Raw genomic sequence first — 19,956 nt, forward strand, 5'->3', positions numbered from 1 at the left:
TGTCCTTATTTTTTCCCGCAGAAATGGAGCTGTAACTGCAGCTTCGCGGGACGGGGAAAATTTCCTTCCCTGAAGAGACGGACACAAATCCCTCCATGGGCGCATCTTTCCCCAAACGCCTTTTCCTGGCTTTGCTGTACCTGCACGTGCACAGCAGGAGCAAATTGGAGAGACATGTAATTAATTTTCCCTGTAGCCGGGGGAGAGGAAGAAACCCATCCTCCCGCTCTGCCACTTGGCCCCTTGGCCCGAACAGCACCCGAGGTGCACGGAGCACAGAAAGCGGGCACAGGACGAAGGAATTTTATCCCATCTCTTCCCTTCCTATCTGAGCATCTGTACCTAAAGCTCGAGTCCCAACAGCATTCTTTCCCCCTCTTTTTTTTTTTTTTTTCTCCCCGTGTTATCTTAAAATTCTGCAATAAAGGTATTGCCTCGCTCTCTCCCCGACCCCAAATCCAGGCGGGCGTTGCTGCCGTTATTTGGGGAGCCCGAGGTGGAGAGAGCCTGGCCTCACGCAGCCAGCCCTGCACTGGAGGAGATGCAGATTCCTTTGACCCAAGGGAAGAGAAACTCTTTCCCGACGCGCTTTTCTTTTCTCATCTGACAAGAGCCGCTCCAAAACCCTCTCTCCTGCACTAGTCTTCAGGCTAGTCTTCAGGAAGCAAACTCAAGAGACAAACAAATTCCTGCGGTTCCGTGAGCCACACCACGGTGGTTTATCGGAGGAGAAACAGTCGTGTTTCGCTGGGCATCTGTCCCGCGGCCTCCCTTGCATTTAGGGGAGTTCCAGCATCATGGCAAATCCCGCGCTGATGGGCGCAGCCGCTTTCTGTGGCTGAAAGTGAACTGCAGGGCCCACACCGCGCCCCGATTAACCGTGACACCCCCTCCTTTACTGCCTGGCAAGGTTTTAAAGGCAGAACATTAATTTACAAAGCCCTTCCAAGTAATTTCTTCCCCCGTCCCACTTCTCTGCCCCAAAAGGGGTCGGTCAGGGACGGTGCCCCTGGAGCGCTACACCGCGCGGGCGCCACGGGCGTCCAGGAATGCACCAGAACTTTGTGCGCGCCCTGCCTGGAGACCACCCTGCCTGTGGCGGCTCTGACGGAGCCTCTGACCTCTCGGTTATACGTGTTTTTACCAATTCACCCATCCCTTCTTCATCCCGCAAGATGTCTCTTGGCCTGCTCTATGCCCCAGGTCCTTCTCCCCAGGGCTTCTGGTGGGGAAATTCTGTGGGTGTTTCTTTCCCATTCCTCGGGGATTTGCTCTCGCTAACAAGGGCGGCCCCCAAGGAGAGTGTCCCTCCCGGAAAACCCCCCTGGTCCCGAAGGATTTCTCGCCTGAACCTTCAGAGAAGCAGCGGGCGAAGGCCAAACGTGAACCCGCCTCCACATCTCTAGAGGACACCGGCGTTCTCTCGGTCTTTATTCCTCTGTCTCCCATTTCTTTCTAGGGTTGTCCTAGGTTCAGTGCCCATCGGCCGAGCTTGTGGGGCAGAGGGAGGGCGGCTCGGCCTCTCCTGCCCTTCCCCTGCCTCCGTGAGCAGCATCCCACCTTCGTGGATTTCTGTGCCGAGGCAAAAAACTCTCTCCCCAGAGGGGAGCACAGGGGCTGCTCACCACCGCAGCTTTCGCTCTAATCCGTGCTGCTTGGCACGGAAGGAGGGGTAAGCAGGCTGCCTCAGAAACGGTTCCCGTCCTCCCTCGCGGCCCGAGAGGAACGGAGAACGGAGTAGCGCGGCTCTTCATATTTTTCTCAGGGCGAAGCTAACTCTGAACCCGAGCGGAGCAGTCGGATCCCGGCCTGGACTCCGGGGAGTCCCGGTGGAGCCGCCAGGCCGCACGCACCGGGGAGGGCACCCAGCCCCAGCGGCACCCACAGGAATAGGGGGAGAATCCGCCGTGTGTCCCCCGCACCCCGGTGTCACCCTACCCCCATGGCACCATCCGTCTCTTGGCCGCGCACAGCGCCTGTGGGGCGTCACAGCGCGGCCCCGGAGCCGCACACCGCGCTGTAACCTCCCGGGGGCTCGCGGAGGAGCGCGCTGCGAGCCGGAGCTACAGCAGAGCACGGCACAACGAAGCGAAGCAAAACAAATCAAACACGTCGTGTGCCCCCTGCGCCGCAAAACTGCCCCGCCGGCTCCTGGCAGCAGCGCCGGGAGTCGCGGTCGGTCGGACAGCCCAGCCCTGCCTGGCATCCGTAATCAAAAGCCACCTCACACGGCATAGGAACACGCGGGGCTACGAATGCCGCTGGTGACTTTCTCATCGGGGGCACAACTTTGCGTCATCAAATCCAGTCCTTGTTACTGCCTTCATTAGAGGGAAAAAAAAAAAAAAGAAAAAAAAAAAAAAAGAAAAAAAAAAAAAAGAGAAGGCTGCCTGGCGAGGAGATGAGAGGCAGCTGCTGCCTTCGAGCGGGTGAAGGAAGCTGGGGCAGCCACGCCAGCCCTCGCCCCTGGTCAAAAGACTGACGTGGCTACAAACCATAGCAAACATTTTATTTACAGGAATTTTATATATATATATATATTTATATTTATATATTTTGTCAGTGCAGTATTTCTTGGCCGGATTATTCGAAGCAACAAGTTGCAACCAATGAGGACGTTGACAAAATACTTCACATTGTAAATTGGTTGGGGGGTGGGGCGGGGAAAGGTGGGGATTTCTGAGAGCGTTCTCGCAGTCCCTCGCTCGGATTTCCCTTGGAGAGAACGATGAGCGGGAAACGGAGAATTAAAATTTAAAAAAAAAAAAAAGGGAAAAAGGGAAAAATTCCCGGTCTCCTGCGAGCAGCTCTGAGTGAAAGGCGGCCGCCTCACGCTCCGCCGCCGCGGGGCTGGGGCTCCCCCCTCCGCCTGCATCCTCGGTCCCTCGCCCCGGGCCGGGCCGGGCGCTGGCCACAGGCGGGAGCGGGCCGGGGCCGGTGCTGGGCCGGACTTGCCGCGCCCCAGGGCGGGGGAAGGGAGATAAATTAGCGAACAGGTCCCGGGCTACCCCGACTATAGACCGCTCCGCGGCTCGGGGCTGGTGGCGGCGGGCGGGGGGGAAGGCAGGCCGGGGCTGCCGGAGGACTTGCCCAGCCCGGAGGCGGGCAGGCTCCGCTCGGCTCCCTCAGTCCGTTCCGTGTCGCTGGGGGCCATGTCGAGGGACTCAGCGTCGCTGCTGTCGCTGTCGCCGTCGGAGCGGCTGGGGCTGCGCTCGGGCTCCCCGGGGGCGGCGGGCGGTGCGCCGGTTCGCTGGGCCGCCGGCTCCGGCTCCGGCGGCGGCTCCTTGTCCTTCTGGGCCTGCGCTTCCTTGGAGTGCCGCCACTTCATCCGCCGGTTCTGGAACCACACCTTCACCTGCGGCCGCGCCGCCCTTAGACGGGCGGCACGGCCCCAGCGCGCCCCGCGCAGCGCCCGGCCCCGAGCCCTTCCACCGGGACCGGCAGCGCGGGAAGATGAGGAGGCGCCGTCCTCCCTCTCGCTGCCCACATCCTTACGCGACTAAAGGGGTTTTTTTGTTGTTGTTTTTTCCTCCTTCTAGTTTGTGTATTTAAATACCGCACACACCCCACCCCGTTTATATGTTTGTTTGTTTGTATTTTTTTTCCTCTTTCCTTCTACTTCTTCTTCCAGGACACCAAATCTTGCTCAAGAAACCACAGCGTTATACAATTCTGTGCACTGCGGGCCTCAATAGTGGAATCATTACAGAGTGGCGTTTAATGCTTCCGTTTGAGGAAATGTTTTCACTTCCTCAGAACGAAGGATTTCACAACGCAAGGAAAGATTTAGGAAAAAAAAAAAAGAAAATAAAAATTTTTAAAAGGGACATTAAGAATAGTGTTTTTGCTTCTACTTTCTTTGCCCTAAACTGCCTCCTACAGCAAACTGCACTGCAGTAAAGCGCACATTGATGGCTTGCCCTGGCTCCGCTCATCTCTCCGCCCGGCCTGCTCCTCGGTGGCCAAAACAATGGCGAAAATTCCGCACTGGGCCGCGGTACACCATGGAACCTGGGCGCAAGAGATGCTCGGGGCAAGGTGCAGATTCTCACACAGGCTTCCCACTCATGATAAAGGAAGGGAAATCACCTTGAAATTTCACTGCCCTCTGGTATTCATCTAAACTGGAAGTAAGGTTTGAAATAAAACCGAAGCCGTTCTTACTTGAGCATCTGTCAGCCCCAGCATCGCCGCCAGTTGCTTTCTGTCCGGTTTGGTGACATACTTCTGGATTTCGAACCGTTTTTCTAAACCTTTCCTCTGCAGGTTGGAAAAAACAGCCCTGGACCAGGAGCGTTTTCTCTTGTACGTCTGGGGCAGAGTGTCCTTGGTTAGAACTGCGTACGGACCTGGGGAAGGGAAGAGAAAAGTGGGGGAAGAGAGGGGGAGATGGTGTTATTAATATTGCAGCCTGAAAGTTAGCCTTAAATATATCTGAATAAGAGCTGGAGTGCGGTGTGCAGGGAGGGCCCGGGCCAGCGTGGCCCTGCCTGCCCGAATGGTACGTGTCCTGTCAGCTTGTGCTGCCTCGGGCGCAAGTGGAGCTGTGTGGAACCCGAATTTCTTCCTCTCCCGCCGCCCCGCTTCTTCTCTCTCGGCCCAGGTTATTCCTGTACTCGATGGGACGGTCCTCTAGATCAGGCCCTAGCTAGGCAGCTCTTCCTCCCCCCCATGCAGCCCACTACACACACCCCGGCCTTGCAAAATTGCCTGGCGGTTCCCTCCGGGAGGAAGGGGGTTACTCCAGGACGTAGGGTCCCGTGCCACGGGAGGGTAGAGGAGGGACGAGATGTACCTGGAAAAGTGTCTTGAAACTGGTGCTGCACTGAGCTCCTTGGGTTTGTGTTTAAGGGACCCAGGATAGCAGAGGCCTCGTTAATGGGGTCTAGAGACGCGAAGAACTGGCCGGCGGAAGGCTGCAAGTTGGGGAGATGAACCCCAGTTTGGCGGCTCGTAGTTAATAAGGAGGTCAGATCTGCGAGCACAGGAACAAGGAGAGCTCTGTTATACCGCGGTCGAGACCGACAACCCGGCATGACTCGGAGCGGGTGCCCGGTCGGAGGGGCTCCAAGCAGCCATCTCCCGCCCCCAAGGGCTCTCCTCCGTGCCCCGGCAGTGAGACATCCTCCGACATATTTACTCCCTTGGTCAGGATGTTTACAGGCCGCGAGGGGAGATGGATTGCAGCGAAAGCCTTTAACATGGGCTGTGCCCTGGGAGGCAGAAATCCCCGGCCGTTCCGGGAAGCGCGGAGCGCTCCTCTCGCTACTTTCACGCTATCGCTATTTTCCCAGGGGCGCAAGCCCTGCGCCCCAGCTCTGCCGTGCGGAGGCCGGGACGGGGAGGAGGGGCGGGGGAGGCTCAGTGAGCTCAGAGCTGTTAGAAACATTGATTTATAACGCGCTTTTTTTTTAATAATTATTTTCTCGCCTAGATCGAAAAGTTTTCAAATCGCGGGTGTAGTCGTTAATTACAGCACAAGTAACAGCATCGACAGCGTTAGCAGGGAAAGCGGACAAGCTAATTTCTCTACCTCTTAGCGTGTTGCCTTCCTTGACTTTGGGGTCAAACTCTGCCGATAAAATGCGGTCGATGCCGAATTTCAGGTCCTTGCTAGCGGGCGCCGGCGCCGAGCTGTGCGTGTGGCCGCCGGGCAGCCGGGCGGGGACCGGGGCGCCTCCGGCGCCCGCCGCCGCCGCCGCGGGGGACCGGTGCTGCGGGGGGCGGTGGTGGTGGGAGTGGTAGGCGGCGGAGAGCGGCGAGAGGCGCGGCGGGAAGGCGGCGGCGGCGGCGGGGGCGTCGGGGGCCACGACAGGCGTGGGCCGGAGCGGAGAGGCCGTGGCGTGGAAGGGACCACCGTGGTGCACGGCTCCCAGCGCGGCCGGCATCCCGCTGCCGGGCCCTCCGGGCAGGCTGTCGGCGGCTCCGGCCGCCGCCTCGCCGCCGGCGTGGAGGATGTCGGCGATGCAGAAGGACGGTTTCTTCGCCGCCGCGGCGTCCAGTGGGAAGCAGCCGCTGGCCGCCGGCCCCGATGCGGAGCAATACGCCGCTGACCACAAACTGAAGTTGGAGGCGTAGAAAGGAGCCAGCCCGGCCGTGTACATCCTGCCCGAGGAGGGGATGTGCCGCTCCGCAGCTCAGCTCCCGGGTGTGCGCCGCGGAGCTGCCCGCGGCCCCGGGCGCATGGGGAGGGATGGCAGGGCGAGAGGCGGCTGGTGGAGCACTTCTCGAAGGGACAAAGAGGGAGAGCCAACCACCAAAAAATGACGAAAATAAAACGAAAAAATTAACCCCGAAAATTAAAAAGTCCCCAGAACCCACGGCCGGACGAAGAAAGAGAGCGGGCGAGGAGCGGAGCGAAGCAAACAAAACAAACCCAAACCAAACCCCCTTTCCTCGCACTGGGGGAAGAGAAAAACATCCACCCCTCCCCAAAACTTTCTCTGGCAGCGAGCAACCCTCGCTCCCTCCCCACGCCCAATCCGCGATCCGCGGGGCCGGGCAGCACCGCCCGCCGACACGCCCACGCAGAGCCGGGGCCGGGTTCCGCCACCGCGCCCACAGCGCCCGCTGTGTGGCCCCGGACCCGCGATTCGGAGAGGTTTGCCCCACGAAGTACACCCCTGCACACACCTATACCCCCTGAAATTGCGCTCCGGACTTTGAAAAACCACTTTTTCCCTTTCCGCCCACCCCAAAAAACAAATACAGCGCAGGGTCGCCGCGCTTACTGCCGCCGCGATTTCCAAACGTTTGAAAGAAACGCGCGGGGAAATTCTTGGCTATTGGAAGCAAGCCTGTCCTCTTGGAAACGATTCTCAAGGAAATTTGTTTCCTTCCCGGATAAATGAGCCTGGGATAGTCTGGAAGAGAAGAAGCCCGTGCTGATGCATGCAATATATGCATTTATGAGAGCTCCCAGATATTCTGGGCCCAGGACACGTTGGCTCCTACATTAGCAGAGATTAATTACCTAGTATTGTTTTGATGACAGTGTAATTTTAGGATATATTTTTGTCAGGTTCTCCATCCCGGTAGCTCCATCTGCTTGCACACCAATTACACCTTAAAAATTACTTAAGAATTCCTCAAACCTTTGACGACAGAACTATCCCCACTTTCTCCAGTACACCAGAATCATATGTTATATTCACTGCAATGATTTAGGGACAAATCTATGAAAACATCTTTTGCACATTTTTGTTCCGTCCTTTGTAACATCGCATTTGTCCTGACCTGACTCTGAAAATCAACTATTTCTTTATTTTTAGTTTTCGTACAAGTAAAGCAGTCACTGTCATTTTGAGCAGTCTGCCGGGTCGGACGATTGTAAGTTTGCTTTGATTTTGTTTCAGAAAGATAATATTATTTTTTCCAAAGCATTTCCCAAATTCTGACGGGTTGGGGGGAACCGCCAGAAAGGCGAGCTATTTTTCTTTCGCCAGGTATGAAGATGTAGCTTCTGTGGGAATATTGAAACCACCTGCGAGCGAGAGTGAACATGTTCTTTAGCCATAACTGTGTGCTATAACGGGTGAAGGTGAGGTTGGCTCCCCGGGAAGAGCCAGGCACCTCTTTGCTTTGGTTTGGTTCTTATTAACGAGAAAAAAAACCCGAAAAATGAAGACGGGCTGGCTTGCCAAAATGTGTCCGAAACCCGAAGGCGGCGAAAGAAAATGTTGATTATGTCTCAGCTATTCCTGCCTCGACATCGGAAAGCCCCGTTTCCCTGCATCTCTTCCCCCCTTCTCCCTCAGGGCAGCTGACCCCAGCAACATCCTCTTGCTCTCAAACCGAATCGAACGACTTCGGTTCCATTCATGTTCCCACCGCCGGGCAGAGCCACCCCGCCAGCCCACCCGAGGGACAGGCAACGAAGTGTGCATTGGGCGCTGCATCCCGGCCGCAAACCGTCTCGTTAAATTATTGCTGCAATTACCACTGCTACCCCGGAGCATTGCACCGGCCCATGGCTGCTCACCAGGCAGTCAAGGCGAAGAAAAAAAAAACCAAACCAAACCAACCAACCAAACAAACAACAACAAAAAAACCCCCCACAAAATTTAAAAAAACTCAAAAAACCCCAAACGCAGTGGGATTTTTTTTGGTCGTTTGTTTGATTTTTTTGGGTTTTTTTGTTTGTTTTGTTTTGTTTTGGGTTTTTTGTTTTGTTTTGGTTTTGGTTTGTTTTTTTTTTTTTTTTTCTTTTTCTGTTTTTAGGGGGTTTTGGGTTTTTTTGGTTTTGGGGGGTTTTGTGTGTGTGGTTTTTTGGTTTTTTTTTTTTTTTTTCTTTTAGGATGTGATTTCAAAATTCCTCTCGCCTCGCTGCCGTGCAGGGCCCGTGGATGAGCAGCATCGGCGGGACGGGCCCGTTTGCGGGCACGCCGGATAGACCAGACCCGGGTACTGCCGCGGCTCCCCTGCCTCGGTGCCGCCGGTGACCGGGACCCCGCTGTCATCCCGCGGGCACTAAAATAACTCGAAAGGAAACGCTGAACACCTCCCACTAAAGCGCTTCACCCCCGGGCTGCGCCTCGGGAGGGAGAGGGAACCGGGGAGTCCTGGCCGCGGGGGCAGGTTCTTTCCCGGGGCTCGGCTGCGCTGCGCACCCGCGCATCCTTCGCGGCCGAAACCAGGAGCACCTGCCTCACCCCCCGACCTCCCACTCTTCCTGGGGACAAAGGTGTCCTTTCTCTCCAAAGGCCTCCGCGGGCCTCCCTGTCTGCCCGGGGAGGCGCAGGGCTGCGCGGCCGCGCTGCCAGGGGAGGCAGCGGCCCCTCCTCCCCGTGCAAGGAGGGAGAAGGCTGCAGGAAACCCGGGGCTCTCTGCAGTCCAGGTCATCTCCTGTTTTTTGAGAGGTTCCAACTCGGACTAAATGAGCGGATGTGCCTGCGAGGTTTGTCCCAAAATAGAAGCGGGTTTAGTATTTTAGGATACAGCAGAAATCCTTATTTCTTCCGGAGAAAAACTTCATAATGAGCGCGAGCACTTCCCTTTTCAATATTTGTGCAACTTTATCTCGACCAGCAAGTTGCTTTGGTGACGCAAATCCGCCCTTGTGTATTGCAACTACAAAAATAAATGCAAGGAAATCAATTCCCTTCCAGCAATGAAAACATAAATATACAGCTGCGACTTTCCCCTTTAATCTTGCTTTCCGAGGGACTCGAGAAGGAGGAGAATGAACTGTGCGGCAGAAGCGATGCTGCTCTTTTTTTTTTTCTTTTTCTTTTCCTTTTTTTTTTTTTTTTTTTTTTTAAGAATGGAGTCTCGAAGCACTTTTTTTCTTCTTCCTCGAGGCCGACAAAGGAGCTGGGGAAAAAAAAGATTCGTGTTCTTATTAGGGGAAAATAGAAGGACTAAGCCGAGGCTCTGCAGCTCCCCCGTCCCTACTCGAGGGCACGGAACCGGGAGCACCCCGGAAAGGGCCGGGCGCTGCCTGCCAGCTTCCCGCGGGGAAGGCCGGACAGCCCTTTCGGCCAAATGTCTGCCCCGTCCAGCTGCCCGGCGAGCTGCGGGCAGGTCGATCCCACGGATCCCGCCGGGATGCTGGCAGCCCGAGCTCCCGGCCGCCTCTCCCGAGCCCCGAACGGTGCCCGGGCCTGACGCAGCCTGTTCACCCCACTGAGGGCTCGGGGCTCCCCGTCACCGCAGGCAGCGCTCGGCGGCCAGCCGCGGAGGATGCGGAGCCAGGTTTGCCCCTCCGAGCCAGCCCAGGATGCTGGCAGGGTGGCCTCCAGCCCTCCTTCTCCTTCTCCTGAGGCCTGCGCCTTGCCTGTTGGATTTTAGGCTTCTGTACATGCTCTGATTGTTCCTATGTTTGTACCTAGAAACGTATATGTGCGAGATATTTAAAAAAAAAAAAAAAAAAAAAAAAGTAAAATACCATTATATCTCTCTGGGAGAGTATTTTTTAAAATAAATATTTAATCCTCACGGGAATCCCTCCAGGAAGAAGGTTCGCTCGGGTGGCATTAGCGGAACCTCTGCACCCTTGCCCGCGCGTCCCGTGGAGCCGCCCCCCGCCCCTCCCGCGCTGCGCAGCGCCGGGCACCCCCCAAAGCCCGTGCTCTGTCGCCACCTGCTGAGTCCCTGGGACGGGGCTTCCCCACCCTCCCAAAACCTCCCATTTCCCACTCCGAGGGCCGCGCGAGCAGGAGGCGACCACGTTTGGGTGAGCCCCTCTCGCCGGACCCACCCCGGGCTGGGGCTGCAGGGTGGGCAGGGGCGCAGTGCAGGAGTCGGGGGATTCCGGGGGCTGCCGCCCGTGCTTCTCCCGCACCTCCTCAGGATGCGGGAAGCGCTGCAGCAGGGCCGCCCCCCTGACGGCGGGCAGGGATCCGCGGCTGGAAGCGGCGGCATCCGCCGCCGGGAGGCTGGAGGGGCTTCCCCCAGCTGAGCACAACCCATTATCTGAAAGACTCAACAGCAGCGCAGGCAGGAACTGCCCAGAACCGCAAGCGAACCCAGATACTGAGCTGGTCAAACCCTTGGCGTTTCCTTTCCATTGTTTCACGCGTTATTTAGTTGAATACCTGTGTCAGTAAGTCACGACTAATGTTATGTCATCTGCTGAGCAGCCGTGGAAGGCATTGGAAAGCAGGTGGGATCTGGGTTTCCGTGCAGAAGGGCAGGATTTCAAGCCACCTGCGGGTGTACTTTAACTGCTGTTTGAATTCAAATCAGTGTGCTTTTGGAGGGCAGTGCCTGATCCTCCTCACCTGCAGCTTTGGAACAAAGAGAGGTTGGGGTGCACACCCAGGAATCCTAGATGGGAATTGAGTCCACAAGGCATGCTAAAATTGCTCTGAAGCAAGATTCCTTTGAAATGTCTATGCTGTAGTTGTCTGAAAACTCCACAGGGTTTTCTGCATGTGAGCAATCCCAAGAACCGTCCGTATGTTCCAGCAGAGTAGGTCCCATTGAACGGGTCCATATGTGAGAGCAGATCAAAGCCTGAAGCTCGCCACTCCAGGGACAGCAGACCAGCCACTGATCTGGAGACTTGTTCTCACACTTGAACACTTGCATGCTGTGGCTTTCAACTGCTGAAGCTGCTGTTTTCCGAGGAAACACATTAGAGCATGGGAAGCTGAGGGGTTTCACGTAGTCCCCCAAATGCTTGTAATGCCTCAAGTCCCTTCCGAGAGGGGATCTGAAAACACTGATTTATCTCTGCTCTTGAGTGCCTGGCTCATAGATCTGGGATGTGGGAGGGCACTGCATCTTTCCACAGCCATGCACACAAAATAAAGGAATCATCTTTCCTTCTTTTTTTCCCTTTTTTTTTTTTCTCTTTTTCTTTTTGTGTGTGTATGTGTGTGTGTGTGTGTGAGTGTGTGTGCATGTGAAAAGCTGCAGATTCATAAATCTTTCAGAAGGGTCAGGGTAAAAAATATCAGCTGGAAAGAAATGCCTCTTCACAGGCCCCAGGAAATAAGACAGCATTCTGAGGACTAGCAGGATCAGAACCTTCCTTCTCTATGTTTCCTATGGGTTAGAGCAGGCAGGTTATGCTCACTGTGCTGACTTTTATGAACTCCATTTTTAGACACCTGATGCTGTGCTGGGAGATGGACACTGTGATCCTGCAATGCTGTGATGGTTTAAGCTGCTTGAAGTTACAAATGCCAGTCAGACATTCTCCCTGCATTCCAGTCTGCCTGTTTCTATCCCTGGGGATGACAAATTAACTCTGCCAGAAAAGTTTTATACTGCCATAATACCCCAAACTAGCTGCTTTATCGTGTGGCCAGCCAAGGTGAGGATGCTGGGGGAAACACACATTTGGGGGACAGGCTGGCAGAATTGCTGTGACCTTCTAGTCTGCTTTAACCTCTCATCAGGTCACCCATTAATTTAAGTGCTGCTTCTTGTAACTGCTTTCTGCAATCTAAAATGGGTCCTTCATGCATGGAGAGCCCCTGAGTTTGTTTTCCTCTCCATCAGCATCATATCATACACACCACCCAATCATGCTGATTTCATAGCTTACTCCACCTTCACACTGCAGTCAGACCACATTTTGCTTGCAGGGGGACTTATCATGGACTAGTTGCTATTTCCCACGTGTCACCAACAGAGAGGTTTGCAGAGAGCTTGTGTGCAATTAACCGTCTGCTGGCTGATTAAAGGTGACAGGACGTGCAGAAGTGCTGACCCCTGCTCTCATGTGCAACCGCCCATCAGGGAAGCATTTGCTTGCACACACTGGATTGAGTTGACACAGTGCACAGAGACTGAAAACAAGCACCACTGCATAAAATCAAGGTGATTTGACTCTCAGTGAGAAAAGCCCATCCACAGGTATTTCCTACATCTGACAGGAGAGTGTAACTACAGCTGTTTTTAGCTGAGACCCGAATAGGCAGCTCCTTAACTGAGGCAAACTACTGCTGTTGAGGACAGGCTCAGGGTACCTCAGTGGATATTTAGATGCAAGTATAGATGAAAACGAAATGTTGGGTTGTTTTGTGGTTTGTTTTTTTTTTTTTTTTTTTTTGTTGTTGTTGGTTTTTTTTATTTTTGTTGGGTTTTTTTGTTTGTTTGTTTTTGTTTTTTTTTTAATTCCCATAGTGGAACAATTGCCAGAACAATCCCAGTCTATTTCCACAAAACCTGGCTGATGCCTTTGGCCTTTTGCTTCTCCAGCAGCAGTACATTAAAGTTACTGCACAGAAAAGCTGTTCAATATTGAAGAATGAAATACTAATAACTGCCTAATAAAACTCTTAGTAAGAAACAGTTTCCTCCTTCTTGCCAACAGCGGTCAAAAATGTGGGGAAGCTGGAAATAAAGATATCAGAATGCAGACACATAAAAGGCAAAATCAACCCCATAAGAAAGGCAAGTTTCTAGAAGAAAATTACTCTGTAAAACCGATCTGCATTTGAGAATAGTTATGGTTTTTCTTCTGCCCCTCCCTTCATGTTCAAAGTGGATTTAAATGCAGTAGGAACATATCAGCCCAACTTAAAACCAGCTCTTTCCTTGCTATTAGTATATATAAAACACCAGGAAAATAATGTCATCAAGGCCCTTACAAAAAGTCCCATTTTAACCTTTTTTAGCCCAAGGAAGATGCTTTCTCATGGATGCCAAATGGGAGTGCCAGCCAGAGGAGTTTTATGGGCCCATAAAAAAGCATGCCAGACTTCAGCATGTATACAGCACCCTCCAGAGCTGCTTCTCTCACTGGAACCGAATCTGCTCTAAATAAAGTCCAGCCATTGCTTGGACAGCTCACAGATTCCCTGTGCCAGGCTCCATCAGGTCTTGAAAGACCCAGGTCACCTCCCTGTGAGACACCCAGGAGGGTGGGCAGATGCTCTAGGAGATGAAGAGGATGGTGCAAGGCACCCCCTTCCCAGCTGTGGATCTGGAATGCTGCCTACAGCAATAGCTGCTCCTCCACGCCTTCAGCAAATGGAAACAAAACCAGAGGAGGCACACTCAACACAGCAATGCAGCACACAGGAGAAGTAATTTCCTACCGATACCTCTAACACATCATTTTATATCTCAGTGCCTGTGATCTGGTTACTTTTATCTTAGCCAAAAGACTGTAGCAGTCATAAAAGGGATTTTGCTTTTATATCTTCTAAAAAATTTTATCATGAGATTTTGATTATCTGTCCTGTAGCAATGAATACCAAAGTTTCATTATCTCCCATGTCTGCCTTCACTGTCCTGTCCTTAATTTCTGTTCCTGATTTCTCAGCTCCTTGAGGCATCCATTCATCTTGGAATTGTGAAATGGAGAGAAAAAAGGCAAAGCTGACCAGTTTTTGATTTCATTTGTCACAGTGTCTAACCCAAATGTTTACTCTTGCCCCCAGATATATAAACTCCTTTCTAAGCCAAGACATTCTCATTTTCCCAGCTAAGCAATCCATTTCATGTTGGGGCCACATTGAATGGTAATATGAACCCCAACGCGTTTCAGGTCTCAGCCTAACTTTGCAAGGAATAAAGACATTGGAGGTGGTCCCATTACTGTGATCTTTCTCAAAGCCTAATGAAGCAGCACCCTCTAGTGCAAGTTAACAATAAAATTCTTAATTACAACAACCGTCCTGGGTTACTTTCGGTCTGGGTGCATGGCCACTGGAACTGCTGGGAGTGAGCTCAGCCACAAGGCTTTACTCTTCTCTCTGAAACTTTCTCAGATTTCCTCCCTAGGACCCCTATGGATGCTTTGGGCACTCGTTGGATGCTGAATGTTCTCCAGGGCTCTGGCATACCCAGGCAGCAGCCTTGCCTGCAGCCAGGAGGCAGGGATGGCTATCGTGTCAAGCTGCTTTCGCTTCTGTGGGACACTGCTAGCCACCAGTCTGGAAGTAGAGAAACATTCCTTGTGAGTAATCTGCCTCCCATCTTGGGTGTTTTGATGATATGTAAGAGGTGTCCTGCCTGATTTGAAAGGACCAGAGGCCAAAGGAAGGGTGAAAAGGGGTCAGCTGATGCAGGGAGGGGGTTGAACTGAGGGCTGGGCTGCAGGAAGCAGGGCTGGATGTGGAGGGGGGAACTGAGACTTTCACATAGAGAAAGGCACTGGTTTCTGGAAGCTCTGGGGACTAACCAGGTGTGAAAGCTGAGGTTGAGGGCAACATGGTGTTGTATTACTTCTGGTGCAATTTGCTTTCATTACTAGCAATTTCCATACGTTTCATCAGTTTTATTGTTAGGAGGAAGGAGAACAAGAAAACGACACAATTTTGGCAGACCCTGAGCAGGGGGTGACCTGTGGGGTGAGCGAGGGGGAGTGGGGTCATTCCTGGATGCTATCGGCCACAACACAGAGCCAAGTTAACTGTGTCATGGCCCGCACAAAATCCCACTGCCCCAGCTGGAGTTTTTATGAAACTAGGAGTTTTATGAAAAGACAGACCTCCCCTCTCATGCTCTAAAAATAACACTGAGTAAATGGCTACTTGAGATTTTGTAAAAATTAAAAGAAACCATACCTGCTTAACCAGAGGTGGGAATTTTATCCAACATTTCAAGGCTAGACTTTCCTTTCATTAGGAGCTAGAAGGAAGCTGCAGTGCTTAAGGCGGGGAAGGAGACTAAATGCCTCAGTGTCAAAGCAAGGTGATGCTGAGGTTTGGTAGGCACTGTGTGCCTGCACAAACACAGGGGTTGGCATTCACCCCAGGCACATGCAGTCATTTCAGAGTGAATACCAGAGCCAGAGCCTTAGGGAAAGCAGGCGAGGCACCAGATCTAATGACTTGTGTGGTGGTTTCACCCAGTTCTAATGCTTCTGCATTTCTAATGTACCAGGCACACTGTGAGACTAGCTGTGGCTTCAGTGTTAAGGAGAAATGTAGGAACTGCTGCTTTTTCTCAACACTTGAGAAATAATGTCCAGAGTGGTGATTTGGTTTTGGGGAGGGCTATTTTTAGGCTGACAACAAGGAGTTCCACAGGGCGAGGTCGAACCATGTGGATAAGGGGGTGGAGGTGGCCTGAAGCCATCTCAGCTCTCTCCAAATATGAGGCTGCCCTGGGGAGGAAGCAGGGGTGGAGGGAGGGAGGCTGGACCTCTTCTCTTGCCCAGCCTGGGTGGGGCCTGCGAGAAACAGGACAGCAGTGCTTTGACCCTGGGCCATAGCACTGTTCCAGTTTTCTGGAGAAGCTCTTCCCCTCATCACCATTCCCTACCACCTCTGGGGGCTTCTGCACAGAGGCTGGATACAGTTCTGCTAGGATGGGAAAGGGATATCTTACAGCAGACACAAAACCCCACTACACTGGAGGGAAGAAATGTGTCTCTACCTTCTCCATCTCCACACTGTATTTTACTATTCTCTTCAAATGAAGCAAACATCATTATTTCCCATTAGGTGTTCCTAGTGCAAGAGTACTTAATTGAAAAATGGTTCTTTAATGCTAATGGAAATTATACTCCTAGTGTGATTTATATTAATAAGGCATGTGCAGTTCCTTAGTACATTCAGACCCAGATGGGAAATGGATTTTTTTTTTTCATCATTCCACACAACATCTGATGAAGTGCTCCAAGCATACAATTTAACAAGCTATTCTCCTCTGGCCTTACAGATGAAAAATAGTCCGTTGTGTCAACTCCTCAGATGCCTATTTTTACACCTTCTGTTTGTTCTTAGTTTGACGTTGTTAATCACGGTCCCACCAAAGCCCCATTGTTCAGCTCTTCAAGAAGAATGTTGTTATATTGACTGTTTGTGCGTCAGCCCAGCTCTCTCTGGAGCTGCACTTGGATGAAATTAGATAATTTCCATTAGGAGAACAGGCATTATTAGTCCCCAATGCCAAATTGAAAAGAGAGCCAAGATTACTATTTCTGGCCGTGTTCACCTCAGGAAGGAACCTTCTCAGCTTTAATGGGATTTTGCTATTGTTGGTTGCCTTCTGTTTGACACTGGGCCAGCAGGGTTGAAAATTGTTTAGAAAGCTGCATGAAATATAATAGAGCCCAAGCCATTTGCTGCAGCACATTCCAGCATGATGTTTATTTTGAAAAAGAAAAAAAAAAAAGGAAGAAAATTATTGTTCTTGGCAGTGAAAAAAAAATCCCACTAACTTGACTTGCAGAACATATGCTTCTTGTTGCTGTTGTGCTTTCACAACGTGCTACCAGGATTGGCACATTACACAGAGAAGTGATAAACGTAATATTATTTGTAATGTTCTCCAGCACTTGTAGAAGTGGATCACAGGCACAGACAGCAACTTTGTGACAAGAAAACAAGGTGAGGGATGATACCAGGTCAGCCCCAAAGGAAGAAGTCAAGTCCCACACTAGAGAAGAAAAGGTGAATCCTTGTGTTCTGCTGCTCAGTCTTCCCATCTCCAATATGGGGTCAACATCTCTCCCACAGGAAGACATTAGGAGAACATGTGGTCCTTGAATGTTGCCTTTGTGGGTGCTGGAGGTCATCTGAGCCAGGCTCAGCCTCTCCGCAGCCCCAGGGGCACAGCTCTGCCCATCCCACTGCCTGCCTCTCTCCAGCAGTGGCTGGGCTCTGCTGTTGCTGCTATTGCTTAGAGGGCGGCTCTTTTTTCTCCTGTGTCACACCCCTCACCACCACCTCATGTGAACACCTCTCCTGCATCTCAGGATGCTGATCCTTAACATCCAACGTGAGAATGGGAATAGAGGCTGAACTCTTGCTCAGTCCCGAATTCCTCATGGGCTTCTTCCTGCTCCACATAGTACTTAGTTTTTGTAGTACACATAGTTTTCTTCTCTCAGTGCTGTCTTAAAATTAATGAAAGCAGAGTTGACTTTGGAGTGAAGATTTCTGGTTCCTTGGCATTTCCAATGTGTAAGCTGTCTAAAGGTATTGAAATGCAAGACATTTTTGGGATGAGATCAGAATCCAAAACCACATTTTCCCACCAGGCCCCTTCAGAGCCAGACCTACCTTTGCAGCACTTTACCCCTTGTCTATTCAAGCCCTTATGAAGCTGTGCAAATAGAACAAAGTTATTAATCTTTAAAAAATAAGTAGAGCAAGCAATCTTCAAAGCCTTCAGATGAGGATCCACACAACAATGTCAGCGTTATCCCTGGGCAATAAACCAGAGCACTCCTTTGTTTATATAACCTAGTGTTTACTTCTATTTTAACTAACAAACATTGACTGATTGCATAGTCTTGTCTTGAAACCATCTGACAAATAATTAAAAATACAATTAGGCTAAAAAGGAAAAAAACCCCACAGCAGACGCCAGCTGACACATTTCTTCCACATAGAGCTGCCACCTGCCTGCATGGAGCTGCTCAGACTCAGCCAGAGCACAGGAGTGATTGTCCCCAGCAGAACCAACTTGCAGGCCCCTGCCTTGACCCGGGGCACCTGCAGCGCCTGCCCCCATGGAGACTCTTGTGGAACTGAGCAGGCAGGTGCTGTTCGTATTTGGCAGATGCTGGGCTAGGATGATCCATTTCTGTGCTTGCTCATCTTCCACACCAGCTGTCCAGTGGCACTGGCATTTTTAGGAGAAGTCTGAATCTGACCCCAGGTTGTCCCTGCCCAGAACATCCTTTCGCATCAATCTGACACAGGAGAGGTTTTGGGCAGGCTCTGGGAGATATTCCCCACAAGGCTTATCAGCTGGGCTCCTGCGGGAAGTTTATCTTCCTACAGCTCCAAGGACCACCACACAGGTCAACCACTCTGGTGGATTGCAGAGACACCTCTCCCTGCCAGATCCCTTCATAATTACCACCCCTGGCAACTACTGGCAGTGAAGTTCTTGGTATTTGGGCACATGTGTGTGAAGTTCATGGATTCCAAATGGAAGTGTCCAGACATTGCCCAGGTCCCCATTTTCACCCCTCAATTAACGCTGGAACTGACTCAAGGAGTAAAATGTCCAGAAACTGTGGTCAGACAGAAAATAATCTGTGTTTACAAGGCTGGGGGATCTCATCTTCACCTTAGCTATCTCTTCACTAAGTACATTTGTCTTCTCACCAACCTTTTAATTTATTTTTCTCTTCATGCTGTGAAATGTTCATTGTCTTCTGGTAAGGAAAGTTTGATAAGGATCTTGCTGACAGCAGCTTTTAGGAAAACCCATTGCTCCAAAAAGGAACCAACCATTGTAGAAGCCAGCACTTCAAAGTTGTAGCAGTATCTTGTTTTTTTGTACCAAATAAATAAATAAAATGAAGATGAACAATGTGTTTCCATTTAAGGAGGAGTGTGGGAAAATCCAGGTCTCATCAGACTGGGAAGCAGAGTGGTATATGCTGACTAAGAGACTGGAAATAGCACGGCTGTCAATTGAAGAAATTCAGGCTTGAATAATCACATCAGGCAGGCAACGTCAGATGGGAACAGTGGCCCCAAACATGTCCATTTGAACTCCTTGAGATTCACATGAGGAATCATACATTGACTCCACATGCTGCTTGTGCTTCCCAGGCAAGCTCACTGGGCTTTTCCTGCGCTGAGCTGGCAGGAGCATGGATCCATCCAGACACCCACCACAAATCTATAATTCCAGCATGGAAAAGCATGCAGATTATCTGTACCACATTATGTTGCAACCTTTATGGTCCCAACCCTTCCAAAAGCTCTTTCCTTGCCTTCAGAGAGCTTTGAGTGGGAGCTCTTGGGACCTAGACCTTGGGTGACAGAGGGACAACAGGTACTTCACAAAGTGCCTTCACAAAGACATCCTCTGCTTTTCACCTGGCATTGGCTGATTCATGCCCAGGCTCAGCTGGATGCCTCAGGTCTAAGGAAAGTGCAGGTTTTTTGCAGCTTGGTCCATTGTCAGGATGGCAGCTGTTTTCCCTTCTCTTGTTTGCACCCCAGGGTGCTGCAACTTGTGCCATGTCTCCTCCTGCACTGCCATTGCCCCTATCTCAGTCCAACCATCAAGGATGGTCCAAGCATCCCTCAGTGTTTTCTTTTATTTCTAATTAACCTTTTTTTTTTTTTTAATTTGCTGTTGAGGAAGGGAGAAAAGAGCAAGAGAGATCTCATCCTTTGGTGCTGTGGGACTTAGTGCTGTTTTAATAACAACAAAATATTGCAAAGGAAAAAAAAATGCAGTATACTAGCACGTTTTTAAGGTTGGTGGGAAAAAAAAGACCTCTAGTCCCAGCGGTATCAGCAAAGAAAATGTCCACTGGATTCTAGTTCTTAAAAAAAAAAAAAAATCTGAGTCATGCAGAAAGTGCTGGGCTTGGGTAATGTGTGGTTACTGGCATGCTCAGTGAGGGGGAAGGGAAACACATGGCCAGCCCAGTGTCTCATCACAGCTTCATGAAAATTAACATGTCTGTGTTCTCTAAGGAAGAGGGTGCTGCATGCCCAGCGGAATAGGGAAAAATAGGGAGGAGAAGAATGTATGTTTTGTTTCCATTTCACTCCAAGCTTGCTAAATTCAGGTCTTCATTTTCTGAAAAGAAGAACTGGAAATCCCACTCTGCCTGGCAGGACAATTTCCCCC

At 51.4% G+C, this 19,956-nt stretch overlaps 1 protein-coding gene across 3 annotated transcripts; it reads right to left on the reverse strand.

Annotated features, from left to right (window-relative positions):
• On the reverse strand, positions 1–6,438 carry HLX (H2.0 like homeobox). 3 transcript variants are annotated; one of them, XM_064414121.1, is made up of 4 exons: positions 5,534–6,438; positions 4,796–4,975; positions 4,165–4,349; positions 1–140 (listed from the first exon to the last, which is right to left on the reverse strand). In XM_064414121.1, the coding sequence occupies exons 1-4, from the start codon at positions 6,102–6,104 to the stop codon at positions 6–8; spliced, it is 1,071 nt and encodes a 356-aa protein (XP_064270191.1). In that variant the 5' UTR covers positions 6,105–6,438; the 3' UTR covers positions 1–5. The 3 variants fall into 3 exon arrangements, with proteins under 3 accessions (XP_064270191.1, XP_064270189.1, XP_064270190.1); XM_064414119.1 differs by lacking the exon at positions 1–140 and adding an exon at positions 2,503–3,355; XM_064414120.1 differs by lacking the exons at positions 1–140; positions 4,796–4,975 and adding an exon at positions 2,503–3,355.
• Positions 6,439–19,956: the final 13,518 nt, after the last annotated feature.

The sequence above is a fragment of the Passer domesticus genome, chromosome 3, assembly GCF_036417665.1.
Source record: "Passer domesticus isolate bPasDom1 chromosome 3, bPasDom1.hap1, whole genome shotgun sequence".
In the NCBI taxonomy this organism is placed as follows: Eukaryota; Metazoa; Chordata; class Aves; order Passeriformes; family Passeridae; genus Passer; species Passer domesticus.

Bases quoted from the DNA above. Each gene is read 5' to 3' on its own strand.
- HLX (XM_064414119.1), bottom strand. From the start codon at position 6,104: ATGTACACGGCCGGGCTGGCTCCTTTCTACGCCTCCAACTTCAGTTTG. The intron at 4,976-5,533 runs GTAGAGAAATTA...CTGTGCTCGCAG, and splicing joins GGAAGGCAACACGCTAAGAG to ATCTGACCTCCTTATTAACT. The intron at 4,350-4,795 runs GTACATCTCGTC...TCCCTTCCCCAG, and splicing joins GTTTCAAGACACTTTTCCAG to GTCCGTACGCAGTTCTAACC.